This window comes from Accipiter gentilis, chromosome 28 (genome assembly GCF_929443795.1).
Source record: "Accipiter gentilis chromosome 28, bAccGen1.1, whole genome shotgun sequence".
Classification (NCBI taxonomy): Eukaryota; Metazoa; Chordata; class Aves; order Accipitriformes; family Accipitridae; genus Astur; species Astur gentilis.
Window position 1 is genome coordinate 18083699 of NC_064907.1, and position 21209 is coordinate 18104907.

Sequence of the window (21209 nt, forward strand, 5' to 3'; positions counted from 1 at the left end):
TGCCCTGTTCCCAGCCATGCTGCTGCAGCTGGCAGGGCAGCGGCCGAGCCTCGCAGGAACATTTTCGTGCAGACTGAGGAATCGGTCTTGTTCTGAGCTGAGTCTTTTTTGGCAGAAGGTGGAGACTCAAACCACCAGGTCCAGTTTGCTAGGGAGTGTTTGCAGGCAGTGAATAATCAACCCCCTCGGCACAGAGGTACAGTGGAAGAAATAAGACACTCAGGAGGACACAACAACGCTGATACACTGCCATCCTCGTCGGATATGGGGGCTGGATGTTGGCTGAGCAAGCACAGCTATCTCCCCTCGGGAATGGGCACTGCCAGGTGAGGAAAGCAGTCCTCAGCGCTCGATCCGATCTATCTCCTTTTCCTTCACCCATCCCTCACCAGACCACATTCAAAATCTTCCCTTACACTCATGATTTCATGCCTTTAAATGAGAAATCAGATCTTACTGGATCTGGCCAAGGCTCATTTGTGACTCTGCCATGTAGCAGAACGGAAAAAGAAAGTCCTCCCACAGCTCCTCTGGGACTTGAAATGCTCCATATAAACAACGCCCACTGCAAGGGAGGGGAGGGGAATCCTTAACAAGGAAAAACTTACCAAGGATCCCTGACAATGACCAGAGTCCCCAGAAAGGGCAGTTTTCACCCTGGAAAGAAGTCCTGGCAGCACCGGTTACCGGTGCCTTTCCCACCACTCTCCCTGTGCAAGCACGCGCATGTGCCAGCACTGTGCTGGGAACAGCGGGAGAGCGCAGGCAAGAGCCGGGATCCATGTTTATGTCTGGCAATATCCGAGCATGCACACACACATACGCACAGGTGAGAGCCTGTATCATGGGAAGCCCCAAATTTGCCAGCCCTCCCGCTGGCAAAGGGCCCGGTGGGGCTCCTTCCCACTCCCCTGCCCCTCTGTGAACCAAACTCCCACGAGATGAGTGTTGGACCAGTCCAGCCCACACCTGTTTGCGCTGGTGCATCTGCCTTGGCTCCGGAGCTGTGGGGGCCCGGTACAAATAGGGACTACTCCAAACCACATGCTGAGAAAAGCCATCTGTGTTTAAAACAGCTCTTTGCTGCATGTTTCTGCAGGCTGCCCTGCTCGGTTCAATAACCGGCATCCACCGAATCCACTTCTCCCAGCTCCCCTCCACCAGATCGCTCCATCTCCTCTCTCCCATCTTCGTTTAAAGCCCGCGCCACGCGGTGCGGTCGCACCGGTTTCCTACTAGAGAAGCTATGAATGGAGCGGGCAGGGGCTGCCGTGCCTTGGGACAGGACACCTGCAGGGCAGATGTCACCCCGCGCAGGCAGCAGCAGGCAGCTGCGGCGGTACACGCAGAGATGACTTGTTTATTGCTTCCTACATCGCCCACTGCCACGAGGTCAAGCCAAGGCAAGCAGCCACCAAGGGAACGAGCGGGGTTATTCCTGAATGAGAGCTGCTAGGTCAGCAGTTCGTACGCGGAACACGTACAGCGATGCCTACGTGGTGTTCTGCAGACCCCCCCCAAGCCTCATCCCACCTTCCTTGGGCTTCAGATTGCATAAGATGCCCTCGACTGAAGTAGGTGAATATGCACTGCTCGACACAATAGGCTCAGCTGGAGACTGCTCCTGCCTGTCAAACATGAGAACTGGAATAATTACTCCTTTTTTTTCAGCTGCAGAAACTGAGGCAAAGAAAGTGACTTGTCCAAGGCCACACAGCAAGCCACAGCTCAAGAGATAGGGACTAAGCCCGTAACATACTTTCTGTTCCCTCGGTTGAGATACTGCTCAGCAGCCCTCATGCAGATGGCCTTGTAACTAAGCAAACTGAGTGGGACTGAGATCTAGATTTGTTTTCCAGACTTGTCACAGATTACTCATGTGATCTTGAGAAAGTCACTTCATCTCTTTGTGGCCAAGTTCACAGTCTATGTATCCTACAGTTACATACCCAAGTCTGCATCTGTGCTTTTCTTCATATCCTTCTGAAGTTTTTTGGTCTGATCTTCCAATCTGAAAGATGGGAGAACAAGGCAAAGTCTGAATCTTGGAAAGAAACAAACCGAAGTGTATCATACGTGCAACAAATCATTTACGGGCTGAATATGCTGGCTTCTGTTATGAGTTAAAAATATCCAGGCAAGGCTCTATGAAGTTCAGTGCTGCTCAACCTTTTCTGGTTGTTTTCAGATGGTTTTCAACCTTTTCAAGTTTGTGATCTCTTATTCAAAGTCACATATTTTCTTAAGTCCTCACGCTTACCACAAATGGTAAAGCCAAATGCTTCCAGATGATAAGTGTGAGCTTATGCGACACAGTCGGTACGGTAAAACCAATATTTGTCCTCAGAGGTGTTGAGCTGTTCGGTAACCCCACAGTTTTCTGGCAATTTTACACTCTTTACTTTAGAGCTGCCATAATCTGCAAGCCTCAACCCCACTGCAAATACTTCTTAGGACACCTTTGAACACCCAGCCACCAGAGAAACTCTGAAGAATTAGAAATTACAGGGCAGTGAGCGATTTGCTGGGAAGAGCATAACTGGCTAAAATTTCCTGGGAAGACGCAGTAAGAGGGCACAACAGAGAAGTATGCTACTGTTCCTGTTTTACCAGTGTGGTTGATACTTACTGCTGAAGCTTTCCATATTCCCTTTCAAAGTCTCTCTCCACCTGTGGAAAGAAGAGATGGAAATCAGCTCAAAGGTACTGCAGCAGAGCCTGGAGTGGCAACTACCTGTGCAGGGAAACTTGTCCTCAGGAAATGCCTACGTGAACCCAGGCAAGCATAAGCTGCAGCTATAATGGGAGTTACACTTCAAAAGTAAATGAAGTCTTGGGTTTTTTTCCTCTAGACTCTCTCAGAGCAAAAGACACTGCCACCAACTGCGTCAGCTCATTCCAAGGATGTGCTCCAGCACATGAATTGGAAGCTGACAGAGTAAACGGGAATGCCTTAAAAGCAGAGAGATCGCAACTTAGCACGCGCTGACACAGGCGCCCACAGCTCGGCTCGGTGCTGGCGGGGGACGAGCCCGTTTTCTCTTCCAGAGGCACGATCGTCCCAGAAGCTGAGGAGCTGCTTCTCCTCCAGCAGCGTGCTGTAAAGGAGCCCTGCGGTGGGTCTGCCCGTGGCTGGCTGCCAGACCCCCATCCAGCCGCTCTCTCCTTCCCCATCCTCAACAGGACGGTTTTTCTCCCCGCAAACCCCTCGAGCCAACCCTGAGCCCCCCAGTCTCCATAATATTTGCCCCCTTGCTACACTCCTTATTCCTGCAATAGCTCCCTCTGATGAAATACTTCAGCTGGAGCAGCTGTCCAAGCGGACTGCGACACCTCGCAAAGGGAGGAGAAACCTGGGCTGGCGAAGAGCGCAGAGCTAAAGAACAGCCTTCTCCCAATGCTACATCAATGACTGCTTCCTCCTACTTGCTATCTGGCAGCAAATCTCCAGTGATACAAGATATTTTAAGGAACTTTCCTTCCATGCTGACTGTTTTAACACACACTTAAACAGTCATTCCACACCTCGTCGACCAAATAAGCAAATGGATTTCAATTGACCAGCCAAGAGTAAATACATGCGCTTTTGTTGTCATGGGATCAAAACTGGGTTCATTTGTGTTGTCAAGCTACCATGCTATTAAGGAAATGCTAACTGTTGCAAGCAGCCAGGACTAGAAGGATCCAAAGGTTTGTTCCAAATCTTCATGCTGTCCTCAGGATTTCAAACCCAGGCTTGATGTAACAGCATTATGCGAAACCAGAACGCTTAATAGGGACATTTGCTTTTCAATCAATACTGCTATTAAAAGACCAGTATTTTAAGACGGAGCCCAGTAATCCCGGTTTTCTCGAAACCTCCTTTTCTAAATATCTTTTAAATATCTTTCTAAATATCTTTTCGGTCCGCACTTTCAGATACACTGGAACTCCGCAGCGATGCGACCAGCCTGATCTGAAGGCAGCGGGTGACCGGCGCGGCGAGCGTGCCGAGTTTCAGCCCCATCCCCGGTGGACAGCTGTCCACGCCATCAGCTCCCACCATCCGGGGGATGCATGCTGGCTCACCCTGCCGATGAAAAACCTCCACCGAGCTCCAACTCCCTTTCGTGCTGCTAAAAATGGTCGCTGGAGAACAGGCATGGAGCAGTGTGGGGGCAGCTCACACGACTTCTGCCTGGTTCACAGTTCTGCAGAAATCCGCAGCAGCTGGTGCCTGGAGGTCAGGTAACCAGCACATAGTAAAAATCACCCTCGATTTCTATGGCTGTTCCGGCTGCTAAAATAACCAGGGAGTATTGCGCTCTATTTATATGCCTTATGTGTGAATTGTTTTGGTTGCAAACCAGAGAGGGTCGGGCACGACTCAAAAATATGTCCTCTGAAGGCTGGTGGCATGCTTTCCCTGGCATGGAGCTCCGGCCCTCTCCACGTTCGGGAGGCTCGTCCTTGTGTCTGCTCAGCAATCAGTGCCTCCGAGAACCGGAGGTTTTGGCCACGAAATGAAACTACCTGCAAAGATTCACGGTATCTGCCCCTTCCTTTTTGTTGTTCGATTCCCCCATCCCTGTGCAATGAGCGGAGATGAGCAAAAGGCATCGTCGCCTAATGGATACAAAAGAAGGCAAAGCTTCCCCACCCTGCGACCCTCCGGGTGACGTGAACCCCCAAGTCTTCCAGGGCTTCCAAGCTTCCCCGAAACACCCAACCCAGTCTGCCTGTGCGCTTTCTACGTACGATCGAGGTGAATCTACCAGGCGGCACTTCAGCTGCCCGGCCTGACTCACGTCTCCAGTGCCATCTATGCAGAGACAGCTGCCCAAGGATTGCTCTTATTTTTCACGCCCACAGTAGCAACTGGCTACCAGTCATCACAGTCTGCAGGCTGATGTAGCCCTCCCAGTCATCGCTGCTCTCATTTGCATCGCAGGAGCCCAGATATACGACACAAGCAGTGAGAAGCAGGGTCCCCATGCACTAGACAGAGAAGACCTGCTCTCACGTGCTCCCACCGTGCAGATTTACAGGCGGCAGCGACCGGTGGATCAGAGGCGGGCAAGGAGGACAAGCTGAGAGCAAGCCAAGTACGTTTTGCAGAGTACACAGTAATTCCCGCTCCCAGTAGCTATCATCAATGGCCACACATACCCAACACTTACGGCAAAAGGCTATGGATAGGATTATCACGTTAAGAGTAACGAGAACAAGAAGTACAGGCAAGAAAATTACAATATCCTGAAGGGAAGTTTCCATAATATTAAAATAATCCCACTTCTCTGCAGCCTCCTTCTGAAAACTCAAAATCAAAATGTGTTTCTGTATTGAACGCTTTTTCTTCTAGGCATTCAGGCTAGTTAATGCAAGATTGCTTGTCTCTGGGTTTTTATTTAAATCTACATAAAGAACGACGAGTTCTTAAAAGCATTGAAATAAAACGACATTCTTCTTTTTCACCCAGTTATTTTTGTTTGCAAACACTGGGCCTTCCACCTGTGATAACATCCCTCCTGCTTTAAGGGCAATATCATAATCGACACCATGGTTACAAGGCAACAAAGCAAGACCAAAGCCAATACTACAAAGAGATGGAAATAAGGGACTGTGATGAACCTTCTTATTCCCCTGAGGTTTATTTCTTTTCCTGGAGGAGGAGGACTAGCTGATTTCTACATGTTCCAGTGGTCTCAGCATCTTCGTGGGTCTTGGGAAAAAGAGGAAAGCATATGCTTCCTCCTCCCTCCTCTCCAAAAAAAAAGAAACCCATATAATTAGGCCAGAAATTCTGCTATAACCTGGAACTTCTGCTGAGCTTTTGCCATCCCATCAAGCAAGAGGAGATTCAAGGCAAGTAACGCAGGCGAATATTTGTTCTGCGTCTCGCAGCAGAGCCCTGAGCCAAAGCCACACTGCAGAGTGCGGGGGTATCTGGGACTTCACAGGCTTCGCCACCCAGCAAACTCTCCCATCTAGCCAGAAAGCTTTCAAGAAAGGCTGCTTAGGCGGCACGCTAAAAGGGAAAAAGGATGCACCTCCGAACTGCAGAGGCCAGTTACGTCCCGCTGAAGATTGAAGGAAGAGAGTGAAAACGAGTGAATCAATTTAACTGGCGTCACTTGACTTCACCCCACCATTTCTGCGACATTTGCTCCGTTATTTTGGGATTTCCAGCTCGCTGGTGGAGCCCAATGGAAAGGCGCTGACGGCCGGCAGCTGCAGTGGAATCCTCCTGCTCATGGAGCTCCTCCGTCCGACATCCCTGGGGAAGGCAGAGCTGCTGGGATGAGTCAAGGAAGGGAGGCTTGGCAGGCGTGCAGGCCCACAGCTCAGGTCTCCGCTCCCTGCCAAGCTGACTCACCCAAGGTTAGCCAGCGAGGAGGAGGAAGGCGAGCCGTCTGAGTCAGCCCAGGCCAGAGCGCTGCCGAGGGAGGCAAGGGAGGGAGGAAGGGGTAAAACCTGGGTGACGTGAAGGGGCTGTGCGCTGGGTTGCCCCATCCCAAGAGCCGGCTGACTCCCCCGGCTGCCGACCTGGCTCCGCGCCCCGTGGGGATGCACGGCTGGCTCTTCTTCCCGGCTACCTGCCAGCTCGGATAACCCAAGCCCCAGTGAAGAGCAGGGTACAACCTCGGGGTGACGCAGATGAACTTCAGCAAGCTGGAGCTGCGGGAGAGCTCGGAAGACAACTACAAGCTCTGGTTCCAGCGTAACCTCTGCTCGGACCGAAGTTGTCCTGGGGGAGGGAAGAACATCTCTGCCGTAAGAGGCTTCATCGCTGCATCGGATTTGAGCAATAAACATTCTGCAGAGAGATATAATTCTAACAGGTTTAACTCCTATCACTGGGCATTAGTTTAATTGGGCTGTGTTACTGTGTCCTCTGCAGCTCCGCTGACAGCAGGTCCTCTCTGCGCATTAGATCCTCCCACCCGGCTCCTGGCCTCTCGGCAAGCCCGGTGACAGCTGCTCTTTTCAGGGGAGAGGAGGGGAGAGATTATGCTGTCTGGAATTGGATTTGCCCAGGTTAAGGTGGAAACAAAGCAGAGGCATGTCTGGGGGGTGGGAGATCACTTCAGTTCACCAGCCGATATTTTCTACGGGGGTTTCCTTCTACCTGAAGAGCTAAACTGTGGCTGACACCATGCCCTTCTTCAAAGGATCAGAAGCGAGTGGGCATAGGGAGTCATGACTAATTCCCTCTGCAGCCTAGGCAAATTGCTTTTCAGTACTACTGCCGGCCTAGATTTGACACCAGCCCCAGCATCGTTTCATCAAGAAAAGAAAAAAGGTCCGTTGGCGAGCTAAGCCTCTCTCGGCAGAGCGATTCTCCCCTCTCCTGCACTCGAGTTACATGCCTCATGGAGAGCCAAATAAGTTAGCTCCTAACAAATGCCTTTTTTTTTTTTTCTTTTTCCCCTCCCTCCCCTCCTCTTTTGTGGTCCAATCTCTGCGAGTGGGAGATCCTCTACCCGCAACCACTTCCCTTCTGATCGGCTTGGGATGCAGCCTTGGAGATGCCACACCTTCCCACTTCCTGCAGCGGGCTCCAGAGGCCAACATCTGGAATATCACAGACCTCGGCTGCTACCGCTGTTCCCAAAAGCCCGCACAGATGGAGCGTCTCAGCTTGCAACTGGGAGGTAAAGTTGGGGGCCTCGAGCTCGCTAAAGCTACAAAGCAGCCCCATCGCTTCCACACCATGACGCTGAACGCCTCGCTCCCAGGGGAGATCGGTGGTTTCCTGCCATTTGTTCTTCTTTGAAGAGCTGCACTTTACACTTACTGTGAGGTTGCAAGGCTTTGGGCTTCCTGTTTTCTGCTTTCCACGTATCTGCTGCCTGGAAAGTATCATCATCATCAACACACGGCAAGTGGAAGCCATTTAAAAATCGACATCCGACTCTGAGCTACTGAGTCGTTGACACAAGAACTTGCTGTTCTTCTTGGGGGAGCTAAGGAAGAGGGGGAAGGAAGGAAGGAAGCAAGGAAGGAAAGGGAAAAGGCCTGGAAACACTCAGGCTACTGAATAAACCTCTGCCTGCCGGATATTCTGAGCTGTTCTATTTAATACACACACGCGCGCGCGCGCACACACATATAAGCAATGCCTGCCAACTGCCTCAGAAGAGCATATACCAGCAGCCCAGGGGAAGGCAAGCTCTCAAAGGTGCAATCGTTCATCTGCATGGACCCCAAGCTCCTGCCGCAGCTCCGGGGATGGCTGATTTCAGCTGCAATGGAGCACAACACAGGGGAGACAAGGTCTCTCAGACAAACCTCTCGCAACAGCAAAAGCAGCGGGAGCAGAGGGAAATCTGAAAGTGCTGGCAAGAGGAAAAAATATAGTCAACTTGGATGTGAGAATGGGTGGGATGGAGATCTCCAAGAAAGCTGGTCAAGACACCCAGAGCTGCAGAGCAGTTGGTTCCTGCAAGAGCCTGGAAGGACACCGGTGTTGGAAACACCAGTAAAGGGGACGAGAGGCAAAATCTCACGGAGCAAGGCAATGTGGGGTCTCCTGAAATGAATGGGAATGGGTGTGAAGACCTGAGACTGGTAGACTGCCTTTCCTGGGGGACCACAGAGAGCAGCTCCTTCCGCCGGCTGGTCGCCAGCCCCTGGAAAAAGGGTGGCTGAAGAGACGCAAAAACCATTGAGGGATTTTATCAGTCCTTGTCTTCATTGCCTGCCTGGCTTAAATTTTGTACTGACAGTTTGGAGCCGTTACAGAAAATTGCTGCTCTACGGCAGCAGACAACTACCAAATCCTTTAAAATAAAACATGACAATCAAGCCATAAAGGGAGTGGCAGAATTAGCCCTCTGCCTCCAGGGGAAAATGTCATGTCCCAAGGAGAAACTGCCCCGTAAACACGAGTGCCCACGCATCCTGAGGAATTAGCCGCGATGAGTGTCCCAGAGAGGAAGGATCAGAGATGTTAGCCTGTTCAAGGGATTAGGTCACCAATGCCGTTATAAAGACAAGGTCTCCACCGTGCTCGCTGTCGGGGCACTTATTTTAGAGCAGGTATGCAGGTTAGTTTTCAGGGACAGCTACTGTGAGGTGCCACAGCTTTTTTTGCACGGGACAAAGGCAAAGACCATCTGCTTAAGAAGGGAAAATACCACAGCCAGCTGCAAGCAACAGCACTTGGGATAGGAGTCTCAAATACACGAGAATACAAAATGCTTTTTTAATTTGCTTTTAAAGCAAATGCTGTGCAGCACAAATTAATTCACGCCTGAGCACTAAGCATCTCAGCTTATAAGCCTTTCTTTGGAAACAGTTATATTCAGCGATCTGAACCACTCCTCCTCCTCCATCTGCTCAGAAAGGATGAACAAACAAGCCATTGCTGAAAGAAGGAAGGAAGGAAGGAAGCCCGTTCAGCCATCTCCGAGGAAAACTGTGCCAGACCAAAAGAGCTCTTCCCCTCACCACCCCCCCCACCCCCCAAAAAAAAAAAAAAAAAAAAAAAAGAAACAGATCCCAAACCAAAATACTCTCCCTGGTTGGGGCTCCCCCTCACTCCTCGCACGAGGAACCGAGCGCTGGTCACACGCGGCAACAGGTTCTGCTCGCTCACATCTCCCTCCCACGCGCGCGCACACGCACACGCTCGCAAAATGGGACGAGTCAAAGTGCCGGCTTGACTCATCAGCCACATGATCAAAGGCTGGATCTAAAAAGGGGGAACTGGTTTACTCACTGTCTTGGGTACAATCTGTTTCTTGGGCTGCCCGATCTTGAACGGTATCCTGGAAAAGAGAGAAGAGGGAACGTGTGAGCAAGCGATACTGGCCTCAAACAGCCCAGCCCCGCAGGTCTCGTCCTTGGTGATGGGTTTTGGGGTGAGCAGGGCTTGTCCCGGGGCAGCGGCACCCCCTTCCAGCGTGTTCCCCCCCCCACCCGAGAGCCGGTGTCTCCCCCGAGGTCAGCACCTCCATCTGCAGCCGCAGCAGGCTCTATTCCCCACCCTCCCACCCTCCAGTAAGGCAAATCAATGCAATGGATGCTCCAGGCATTCCTTGGCAAAATAACGGCTGAAGAACACGCTATGTTTAAAAACAAATCCGAAGGGGAGGAAGAAAAAAAAATTTTAAAAAAACCAACAACCAAACCTTGTAAATATTTAGAAAGAGGATATTTAAAAAAGTAACAACCCGAGTGTCTGGAGCTGTGAGCTGCTTCAAAGGATTTCTCTGATACAACAGCTGTAGGAGCGGCTCACCTGCCAGCAGAGCAGCCTTCATTCTTAAAATCTGTAATATGGTTGCTAGTAAAAACTGGGTTACCTGAATGATTTTCCCCACGCGAGCTAGCTCAAAGGTGAAGAGTACTCAAAATAAATTACACAACATATGTAAGGGTGGCTGGGTCAGATGGTTACAGCCGCGCAGCCATCCTGAAAATAATTGGATTTCTTTCACCTATCAGTATAATAAAAATCCGGGAATTCAACTGCTGTTTTCAACGTATTTAATTAAGTTAAAGAGGTGCTGCTTGGTTAAAGCATCCCACCCAAAATCTCCCAACGTTTTCTACATCATACTGCTTTAACTAGAAAGAAAAAATTGGTCTCATGATGAAATGCAAGTATCTTTTCCCAGAGACGCCTCACCTAGAGCGTGCCTATAGCTCAGGGGCACTGGCATCCCATCCCAAATCTGCACCAAGCGCTTCTTGGGAAGGTGCCCGAGTCCTCTCTTGGACCAGTCCAAATTCTCACACTGTTACCCAAAGCCTAAGCTAGTAACATGCATTTGCGGACTCTGGCTTGGCCGCTGCTCACATTGCCTCCCCAGCTGGCTTTTCTCTCTGCTGGGCAGCAAACGTGTGGCTGGTTCTCCGTTTGCTTCTCATCAGCTTTACTTACAAGTTCCCCTGCACCGGCGCTGCTATAACACCGCTCAATCGGACAACTGGAACCCCAGAAAACATTTTTATTAGCATAACGTGTTGTAAAAGCCAGCTATGAGCAACGCCACGCGATGGGAGAAAGCGCTTGAGACGAAGCAACTCGCCATTCACGTGGATGAAGGAAAACCAAGATTATCCGACAACCTGATCCCTCCCGGCCTCGCTTCTGCCCATCTTTGCCGCTGTTTTCGAACCAACAGTGTAATTAGCCACCGGTAATAAACCGGAGCTGCAACCCATGCGTACCTCCCGAGCAGCTCAGGGAGCAAAAGCCAACCTGAGTCACCAGGTTTAAATTTAAATTTTTCTGGAGAACTTCCTGTTTATGGTTCTCCGGTTGGACCAATATAATTTTAGGTTGTTAACCCTTTCCAGCTCCTGTGGCAGGCCTGGCAACCGTGAATCACACTTCTTTTATAAACAAACACTCGTCTGGTGTATAATTACCCTTTCAATAACTGGGTGTGTGGTGCCTTACAGGAAGAAAGCAAAAAAAATAAGCATTTTTTCTTTGTGTTTTCCTCCATGGGTCAAATATAAACTAAAATGAGGCACCTCCCTTACTCTCGCAGGCACAGGCTGTCCCATCTCCAGCCAGGTGCCGTCACTCGATGTTTTTGGAAGTGATGGCATCAACCTATCTTGGTGGAAGGAGGAGAAAAAGATGTGGTCTTTACCCAGGGGAGTGAGTTACCCCAAGAAAAACCAGCTTGCACAAGAAGCCATGGTGGCTGCTGGGCAATCTACGGCAGCGTGGGAGCAAGCGCAGGGTTCAAGCTGGAGCTAGGCTGGTTCCTAGCGGGAAAGCACAATTAAAAGGGTGATTAAAGCATTACCTGTGCACAACCTTTCCCTCTCCCTTGTCCGGCCAGCCCTGCCAAAGGGGGTTATTTAGAGAAGCAATCCTGACCGTCTTTGTCCACCGGCAAGCTGGGTTAAATCAAGGCAATTCTGATAATAAAAGATGCAGGGAAGGGGCAGGGCAAAGCCATCGGGTGCCACCAAGCTGGCAGCGCAGGCAGCAGCCAAGAGGAAGGCAGTGAGGAGCACAGGGGTCCCGTCCCGTCCTGACCCCCATCTCTGCTGCACCACAGAGGGGAAGAGGGGAAAAAAAAGAAATATCCCAGTTACTTTCTTCCAAAACAAAAGAAATTCACCGGAGGGCTTCACAACACTGCAAATACACTTTGAAGCAGTAAATATCTCTATTAGCATCATGATATCAGTTGGCTAATTATGTCTGTCTCGGTAAAACCTCTAAAAAATAACCCCGCGCAAGTAATGTCTATTCACCAATTATTATTTTTTTGTTGCTATTTTACAATTTGAGATAATCTTCCTGGTTTCTGAATCTTTGCCTTTTAATATGGTTCAGGGCGGGGGGGGGGGGGGGGGGGGGGAGAGGAAGATGCATAAGCAGGAACAAAAGCAGTAAGGAAGAAAAAAGATGAGAGGTATGGATCTTATCTGAGCTTTTAAAACAAATGGATACCCCGCGCCTCAAAACACGACAGCAAGCTGCTGCTGGCACTGAGAATTTTTGTCCCTCCATGAGTTGGCGTCCCAGTCTGCAAAACGGGGAGGGACATCGTGCGCCTGACACAGCAACGTTACAACCATTTGCTTAAAAATTAAGAGCCGTTGGGTGCTTTATTCTGTTTAGAAAACGTATGGTGGGCACAATGCAAACAAGTTGGAGAGAAACGGGATCTTTCGCTGCCATGGATTACCGGCGTAGCGCGGTTATCACCGTTACCTTAAAAGCTGAGCACAGGTCTATATACACCGAAGGAAAACCAGAATCGGTGCATTTTTTCTTGATCTCTCATTTCTGCTGAGCGAGAGAAAGCTGGGGTTGTGTTTGGGGTGTGAAATCCCTTGAAATCCTGTTCCTGAAGAGCGCGAGCGCGCTGAGTCACAGCCAGAGCGTTCCCACCCCGGTCCCCCCCCGCGCCGCAGGGCTGGGGGAGCATCCTGGCCCCTGGCCCCGACCGGCCACCCGCACCCCACCCGGGGAGGTCGCCAGGAGTTTGGGAAAGCAGTGGGGTTCAGCTGGGAGGAAGGAGGGCGAAGCACTGCAGGGAGAGGGTGGGAAGAGCTTAAAGTCGGAAAAAAAGTGTGGGTGGAGAGAATCCTGCAAGCTTCTACTCGGGGATGCTCAGGAACCCCAGGGAGGGGAAGGTGGGAGAAGCTGTGGCTAATTTTCTCTGAAGTTTCCCCAGCAATGTCATATATTTACTTGGCTTTTCCATGTGCAAACCCAGGGCCACACACCAAAGCAGCTAATTCTCCTCTGGATGCACAGGAGAGTTGCAAACAAACCTCGCAGGCAGGGGGGGAATACAGCTCAATGAGGTCTGCAGGGAGCTGGAGTTTAAAACATGTAGCTCCCCCTCCCACTCTCCGCCAGTCCCCTGAAACGAAGGCACGCAGGAATTGCCAGCGTGAATCAGACTAAATCATTGCTAATTTAGGGAGGCGATGGTCCTTTTGCCACGTCGGACCGAGCAGGACATCAAACCTTGGCACCATCCCCGGCCCGGAGCAGGCGGTGGGGAGGCTGGGAAGCCTGGCCGGCGTTCGGAGCGTGCGCAGGCGATAAATAATCTGTGGATGCAATCCTTTCCCCCGTAGCACCTTTCATCTGAACATCGCTTTGCAACCCCTAATCAGGCCCCAGAAGACCCCGTGCAGATAAGCAAGGGATAAGCACAAAGCATTTTCACCCACAGCTGATAAGCCGCTGCCCCTGGGGATGCCGAGCCGCTTGCTGCAGAACCAGGGGCTAGGGAGGGAAGGATGGATGGACAGACGGACAAGCAGCACTTGAGGGAAAGGGCAGGGAGAACTGAGGCCGTGGCAATGTGCTCGCTTACACCACATTCTGGAGGTTAATTACCCAGTCACTTAGGAAAAGTGACGCCAAGTGTCTGGCGACCGTGCACCATCAAAATCAGTATTTCTGCCACAGGCGGTGGTGGATGTGGGCAGCGTTTGCCAGGGACCTGCAGGTCTCGGTGCGGTATGAACTGGTGGTAACGACCGGTTTTTATCGGTAACACCACTATCGTCAGACTGCCAACTAAATTCATGTTTTGCGAAAAGTGCCCGCTTCCCGTGGAAAGTTTCAGGGCTTTTTTTTTTTTTTTTTTTTTTTTTTTTTTTTCATCGAAACCCCAAGCACCAGCAAGCCAGCGCAGCCTGGACTTCTGCCAGAGCTCTTCACTCTTTGAATTGCCACCAAAAATCTCAATTCTTTCACCGTAAAGAAACCTCTCTCTATGCAGCCAGGAGGATGACACCCAGCCTCCCGCGCTGCGAGATGTGACCCCAACCCACCGAAGCCAGTCTTCCCAAAGATTTTGGCACGTGGCATGCCGAGGGCTTCTACAAAACCATCCATTTATACCTGATCCAGCCAAAAACTGGCCCCAAGCTACCCCAGAAACTCCCCCTGCGACAGTCCGGGGCCCTTCCCCAAGCCCTGCTCTGCTCGGTGGCGAGTCCTTCCCTTCGCCTGGGCTGTGCCAAGCTCCTGCTTTGGGAGAGGACTCGCCTCGAGGTGTAATTGCAGCCAGGAGACCTGCTCTGTTCATGGGACTAGCTGCTACCCAGGAGAGATCAAAGCGCTCCTGCGAACATCAACAGGAAAGTTGGGAGCATCCAAGGAAGGATGCGAACAAGGAAGGATGCAAACGTGGAGGTAGTAACTTTCACTTTCTCATTGCCATTATCAAGTGAATTTGAGCGAGCATCTCCACGGCTGGAGGGTGCTTCTCCTCCCCATGCCGTGCCTTCCGCACTCAGGGAAGCATCGTTACAAGACATCGCTGCTGGGAAAGGAGCTTTCCATGGTGTGATATGGGAAATTTCACCAGGGCACCCTGGAAGTTCGAGGGCAGCTGCAACCACCATCAGTAGCTGCTGAAGCAGGAGTAATTATCTCATTAGTGTTCCTGAGTCCTAACAAGTGCTGAAGACAGCCTGCACAGGACCCGAGGAGAGGCAAGGTGGCAAAGGCTGGCAGGACGCGTGGTGCTACGCACATGCACGCCAAGAACACCGACCCCGGGCACCTGGGCCACCGGTCTCACGACTTTGGGCTTCCTAAAAATCGTCAAAAGCTGCAAATCCGTGGCCACGCGGGCTGCCCCAGAGGCAGGGCGGGATCCCAGCCCTGCCCAGGTGAGAAAGGCACAAAGGCAGACGCGGGTTAGGCATTAATCTCGAGCATCGCTCCGGATGCCTCGCTGTACTACATCGTGTCCATGGAAACTGCATGCACCGTCCCACCCCGCTCCCCCCGCCTCGCAGGAACTCATAGCAACCGCTCTAAACACAGCGCGAAGGCAAAAAAAGGAAAAAATTATTCAAACGGATCACAAACAGCTTATGTCGAGGGAGACTCTGCGCCAAATTCTGGTTTGGGTTTTCTCTTCAGTGGAGACAAGAGGGGAGGTCACGGGGTGGCGAGAGGCAGGGAGAGGAGCGATGCGGGGATACGGTCCCTCGGAAATAAATGCATCCATCTCCACAGGCGTGCACTTCCACCTGCGTTTCAACCCCGTCCCTGTGAACTTGCAGGCATTAAGCCACCAATGGATGTCAGGGTGAGCCCCTGCAGCAGGGGAGAAGGCAAAAAAGAAGATGTAAACGTCCATTTTATGTTTGTTTAGGTCAGGCCGGGGAACAAGGCACCTTCCTCAACTTCGGCAGCAGAGAGGTGTGCCCGCAGACAGCAAGCTCTTCGGAGCAGGGGCTGCTCGTATCTCTGCATCTTGCACAGAGCCAAGCACGGTGTCAGTGTTAAGCAAATCAAAAATAATGTCAGAATCTACTCTCCCACCCATTCCAAGATGAGCATGAAAAAAATAATGATATTTTACTCACCCATCAAAAGAAAATTACTCACGCCAGGCGCGTGGGCGAGCAGAATTTTGCAAGGCTGTTTTAGGCCCTGACTATGCTACAAAAATATCCATTTTAAGCATGGTTGTGAAACACGGTTGTGGCTCAACTATAACACTGTTTTTTAGCTACCTGTACAAAGAAGGCGGAAAAAATAATAATTAAGAAATAACCACGTGCTAATCGCACTCGGAGGACCACGCCGGGCGCTGCGATCCCCCACCACGGCAGAGGACGCGGTGCACAGCTCTTGCCGGCTGCTCCACCCTGGGAGATGCGGCGTCCAGCCGAGGTGCCGGTGCTGCCCGCCTTGCAGAGGGCACGCCAGCGTTTCGGTTTCGCTGCGATAATACCTTTGGGATGTGCAAACCACCTTGCACGGGTGCTACACACGGCAGCGCTGTGCAGGGAGGTGTTTGGGAGCTGCGCGCACCTCGCTCACCACTTTGGTATCCAGTTGCTTCATCCAATCTAATTTTATCCCGCGCTCATCTTCAAATCCCAGTATCGTTGAAACCCAGAGAGAAGGGGGAGCATTGCCATTGACCACAACAGGACTGTGATTTGGGCTCCGAAAAACATCAATATTGATTCACTGGAAAGAAAACAGCGCCTTGGTCTATGTTTGCATTGCACCTGCCCAACGTGGCCACAGCACAGCTCCAAAACACGGAAAACAAAATGAATAACCAACAAACCTACTCTTACGCTACAACCCAGCTATGCCTGCCACCTCCCCGTACTCTCCTCTTCCTTTGCTAGCAGGCATAAATCCATCCAGCCAACCGTCCTTTCTGAGACAAGCAGCTCTTCTTCTTCACCCGCATCCCCAAATATTTCAGAAAACACATTTATATTAACTCTGGATTGCATCCGATAAAGATGTAGGGAGTTAAATATCGCACAACCATACAGTTCCACTCCCAACTTTAAATCGATGCCAGCTCCTTAGTCCACTTAGCGAGAGCTCCCTGCCAAGAGGCATATGGTTTAGCAGTCCGGCAACGGCAACCCCCCATGCAGACCAATAATACGCTGCAGTGCAACAAGAAAACACGTGCTTCACACTGCCTCACTATCAACATTTGCTTAACATATTTTTTCTCCCAGTAAATACCAGCTGTTGCAGCGGTGCCGAGAGGCAGCACTCGGATATCGAGCTGTCACACTACTAAAACCCCCTTCCCATTTGTAAAGTCACCTGCAGGAGCTGGGAAACCAAAAGAGGAGGTATTTGGGAGTCTGGTTATGAGCTGCAACAACATTTGGTTTTACGCGGTTTCATGACCCTTAAAAACCCTTTAGATGGTCACAAATCAGATGCTTCCAGCAACTGAGGGTGATGATACAGTAAAAGCCATCACTTCATTTCTCTTTATTTTATTAGAAGGAGGAGCGATAGCCAAGGTAATTGCTGGAGTATTTTCCCCTCTCTCTTCCAAAACACATAGCTGCAGGTGAGTGGTGAGGAAGAGGGGGATGCAGACACATTCAAGAGACTCGAGTCCGCGGCGAAAAGCCTAAAGGAAGCCACCAAGCTCTGCCGAGATTTAGAAAACATCTCATCTGTCCTTGCAAGGCTGTTGCCCAAAACAAGCCTACTCCTGCTCTAAATGAAGCTTAGCCTAGAAAGACAGCACTGCCTCGTTGCCTAGGTGCAGGAGTCAGGATTTTGGGGGTTTAATCCAGCCTCTGCCACCAGTGGGTTACTCTTTGGTCTCTGGAGCAAAGTTTTCCTGTGCTGGTACAACGGGCATTGCCGTGTTCCCAGTCTCGATGCAGCACAGAGAGCACCGACCCGTCGAGCGCTCGCAAATAGCGAGGGAAAGCAAAGGATTAACCACACACAGTTCAACAAGGCATCTACCATCCCGCTTGCAAACAGCCTCTTTGCCGGTTAATCTCTAGGGATTTCTCACAGGCCTTTGCAAAAAATTAATTAAGGTAACGAGCGTACAGAAGCAAAACTGGAGGCAGAGTTACATGCCGCTTCCCCAGCGTGATCTGCAGGACAGAGCTGAGGATGAAGCTCCATCCTCTTGATCGGCCGCAACAGCTGACCCCTGCAAAAAGGGGTTTTAATCAACGCTGCCCCGGGTCTAATGGTGCCCGTTGCCGGAGAGAGATGCACACACAAACTAAGCAAACACGCTCTGCTACACAAATGAACCTCCCGCCCCGCCGGCCTGGAACAAAGCTCGCTCCCTCCATGGAGACGGCAGAGCAGCAGCATCGGGGATGGACATGTTTTACTCTGACATTTGAGGAGCAGGGCACGACCCCAGCACAATCGGTTCCCCCCCCGGCCCGGCACGCATGCCGGCATTCGTTACCGCTGCCCGCTGCCGGCGGGAGCGTAACCCCTCGCTGTAGCGGCGAGGCGGACGTCACGCCGAACCCATCCCTGCCAGCCGGGCGCTGAACTCCAGCCCCCCCCGTGAATAGGGCGATTCATCCGGGGCGGGCGTCTGCGTGAATTATCAGCCAGGAGGGTTGGCAGGGCCGGCTGGCCGAACTGAGAGCGATTGTGTCTCTGACACGCCGCTGAAGGCCCGCGGGGTCCGAGCCCCTCACGTTCACGCGTAAGCGGAGCCACGACACGCCGAAGGACTGACGCTGCTGGAGAAGAAAGAGGAGACTCAGATTTCAGCGGAGTCTCCCCCCCTCCTTCTGGCAATGACCTTTTATTCCTCCCCAGCAAAAAGCGAAAACACCCGATCTCCCACCAAAAGCCACGTGGATTGTAAGGAAGCCACCAGACGCCATAAGCTACGGTCCCCAGACGAGGTCCTTGGAAACAGCGTGGCCAGACGGACACTGGAAAGCGTAGAGGCGAAGCGTTGCTGCTCTGCACCCAAATTATTCCTCATCCATCATGTGAAGGGAATACTTATCTCTTACGTTTTTGGCTCTGCGGCTCCTCCCGGATCAGGAGAGCGGAGCAGGTCTCTTCCACTGGCTGGAGCTTTCTGAAAGCAGCCCCCGGGCCATGCTGCCCACAGAGCTCACAAGGGCAGCCCAGGCAAAAGGCGGCCCCGAGACCCTCGTTAACCAGTGTTGTCTATAATCATGGCTGCTCTGAGATGAGTAAAGCAGAACAAAAATGAACCTGGTGGATAAGTGTGTATTTTTAACCAAAAGGCCCCATTTTAATAGGTACCCATGTGTGCGTCACTATATTGTTGAAGTATGTTTCCAGACCACAACTTCCCCCGCTCCCAACTCTAAAAATCTTCAATTTTCACCATGTGCCTGCCCTGGCAAACTCAACCTGAGCCCGCCAGGCAAGGGGAAGGCCTTTTTCTCCTTAGAGCAGCACATCCTTCACCTCTCATAACGGTGCTGGCTCTACGCGACTATCCAGGATGAGAAATCACACGCAGGAGTGAAGATTAATTTCTAATATAATCAGTTTAAATAAGCAGTGGGGAGACGCGCAGAAGCAGCATGCCAAAGGCACGGGGGTATGCGAACCGAGCCCTTCGCGAGTCTGATTCAAACACGCGTAGGAATACTTTTTTTTTTTTTTTTAAACAAAAAAGCTTTACTTTAATGGAGTCGAAGGCAGTTTTACAGCATTTCAGACTCACAGACGCGCTGGGGACGTTTCGGGGACACCCCGCCTCCCCACAGCAGCGCCTGGGCATGGGGCAGTGAGCCCGGCTGCGGGGAGGTGGGAGGGCAGGGGGGGCGTCAAGGGGCTCAGCCCCTGCTCCCCATTACCCGGGAAGAGGGCCAGGCCCACCACAGCTTGGGGAGACATGGGTGAGATGCCCCCCGGGTGCACAGGCCTTAGACACCCATATACTGCATGTGTGCCTGCGGACACAGCTTCAGGGCAGCTACACTGGGGGAAAGCCCAGCCAGCACTGGGGCCAAGCCTGGCCAGCACCGAGGCCAAGCCTGGTCAGCACTGAGGCCTGCTCAGGGCCAGCACTGGGGCCCGCTCTGGGCCAGCACCGAGGCCCACTCAGGGTTCACTCTGGGACCAAGCCCGGCCAGTACCAGGGCCAAGCCTGGCCTGCTCTGGGGCCTGCTCAGGGCCAGTACCAGGGCCAAGCCTGGCCAGTACTGAGGCCCACTCAGGGCCAGTACCGGGGTCAAGCCTGGCCAGCACCAGGGCCCGCTCTGGGCCAGTACCGGGGCCAAGCCTGGCCAGCACCAGGGCCCGCTCTGGGCCAGAACCAGGGCCAGCACCGAGGCCCTCTGAGGACCCACTCTAGGGGCAAGCCCAGCCAGCACCGGAGCCAAGCCTGGCCAGCACCAGGGCCCGCTCAGGGGCCCGCTCTGGGCCAGCACCGGGGCCCGCTCAGGGGCCACTCCAGGGGCAAGCCCGTCCAACACTGGAGCCAAGCCTGTCCAGCACCGGGGCCCGCTCTGGGCCAGCACCGGGGCCCGCTCAGGGCCAGCACCGGGGCCCCCTTAGGCCGCCAGCCGCGGCAGCGCCCGCTGTGAGAAGCCGGGGCCTGTCGGGCCGAGCCGAGCCGAGCCCCGGGGATGACGGCGAGCCGCAGGCCGGGCCCGGGGGCTGGGAGTCCCGCGGCGGCAGATCGGACCGGATCGGATCCCGGCACGGCCGGGCCGGGCCCAGGGGTCCCGCACTCACCAGCTCATGGTCCCCCGCTGCCCCGCGCCGCTCCCGGAAGTGCCGCCGCCTTCACCCCGCCCCTTCCGGTAGCGCCGCCAGAGGGCGGGAGGAGCGGGGAGCGTTAACCCGCCGCGTGCCGCGCCGGGGATGACGTCGGGGAGGGGGCGTGACGTCACGGGGCAGGGTAGAGGGGCCCGGAGCTGTCTCCGGAGGGGAGAAAACCGGCCAGAAAACACTTAAAATCTTTCGGTTTCGGTGCAAACCCCGGGAACGGGGCGGCATAAAACCAGGGCGGCCCGGCCCCAAACCGGGGGGGGAACCGGGGGGTGGGCGAGGGGTGGCGGGGAGCACCCTGGGGTGGGCGAGGGGGGCGGGGAGGGGGCGGCCGGGAGCATCCCGGGGGTGGGCGAGGGGAAAGGGATGCCCAGGAGCACCCTGGGGTGGGCGAGGGTGAGGGGTGGGCGGGGGCACCCGTGGGGTGGGCGAGGGCACCCAAAGGTGGGCGAGGAGCGCTTGGGAGCATCCCAGGGTGGGCGAGGGTACGGGGAGGGACAGGGGCTGCCCCAGCCGAGGAGGTCCGAGGGGAGGGCGGCAGGGACGTGCGGCAGGTTTGGAAGAGCTGGAGTGCCCAGTTTTGGGGAGAAACCCCCCCCAAAACCCAGCTCCGGGAGGCTGGGTGGGGGCAGGTGGGGCTACAAAGACATTTTGGCAACCAAAAAACCCTCTCTGTCCTCAGCAGCGTCCCCAGTAGCCACCAGCAGACACCGTCAGCCGTGACCCCGGGGGTGGTGGGATGAAG

General features: G+C 53.1%; 1 protein-coding gene across 5 annotated transcripts in view; it reads right to left on the reverse strand.

Annotated features, from left to right (window-relative positions):
- The window catches only part of BIN3 (bridging integrator 3), a 41623-nt gene extending 20909 nt beyond the window's left edge, over positions 1-20714 (reverse strand). Inside the window, exons 1-7 of one of the 5 annotated variants that reach the window (XM_049830667.1) lie at positions 20429-20714; positions 9704-9752; positions 6526-7832; positions 6356-6415; positions 6030-6256; positions 2630-2670; positions 1950-2011 (exon numbers count right to left, since the gene is read on the reverse strand). In XM_049830667.1, the coding sequence (XP_049686624.1) occupies positions 1950-1977 (28 nt within the window). In that variant the 5' untranslated portion in view covers positions 1978-2011; positions 2630-2670; positions 6030-6256; ... (2 more) ...; positions 9704-9752; positions 20429-20714. Of the gene's footprint in view, positions 1-1949; positions 2012-2629; positions 2671-6029; positions 7833-9703; positions 9753-15465; positions 15779-20428 lie in introns of those variants that run through there. The other 4 variants (XM_049830666.1, XM_049830665.1, XM_049830668.1 and 1 more) reach the window with 4 other exon arrangements.
- Between the last annotated feature and the right edge of the window lie 495 nt (positions 20715-21209).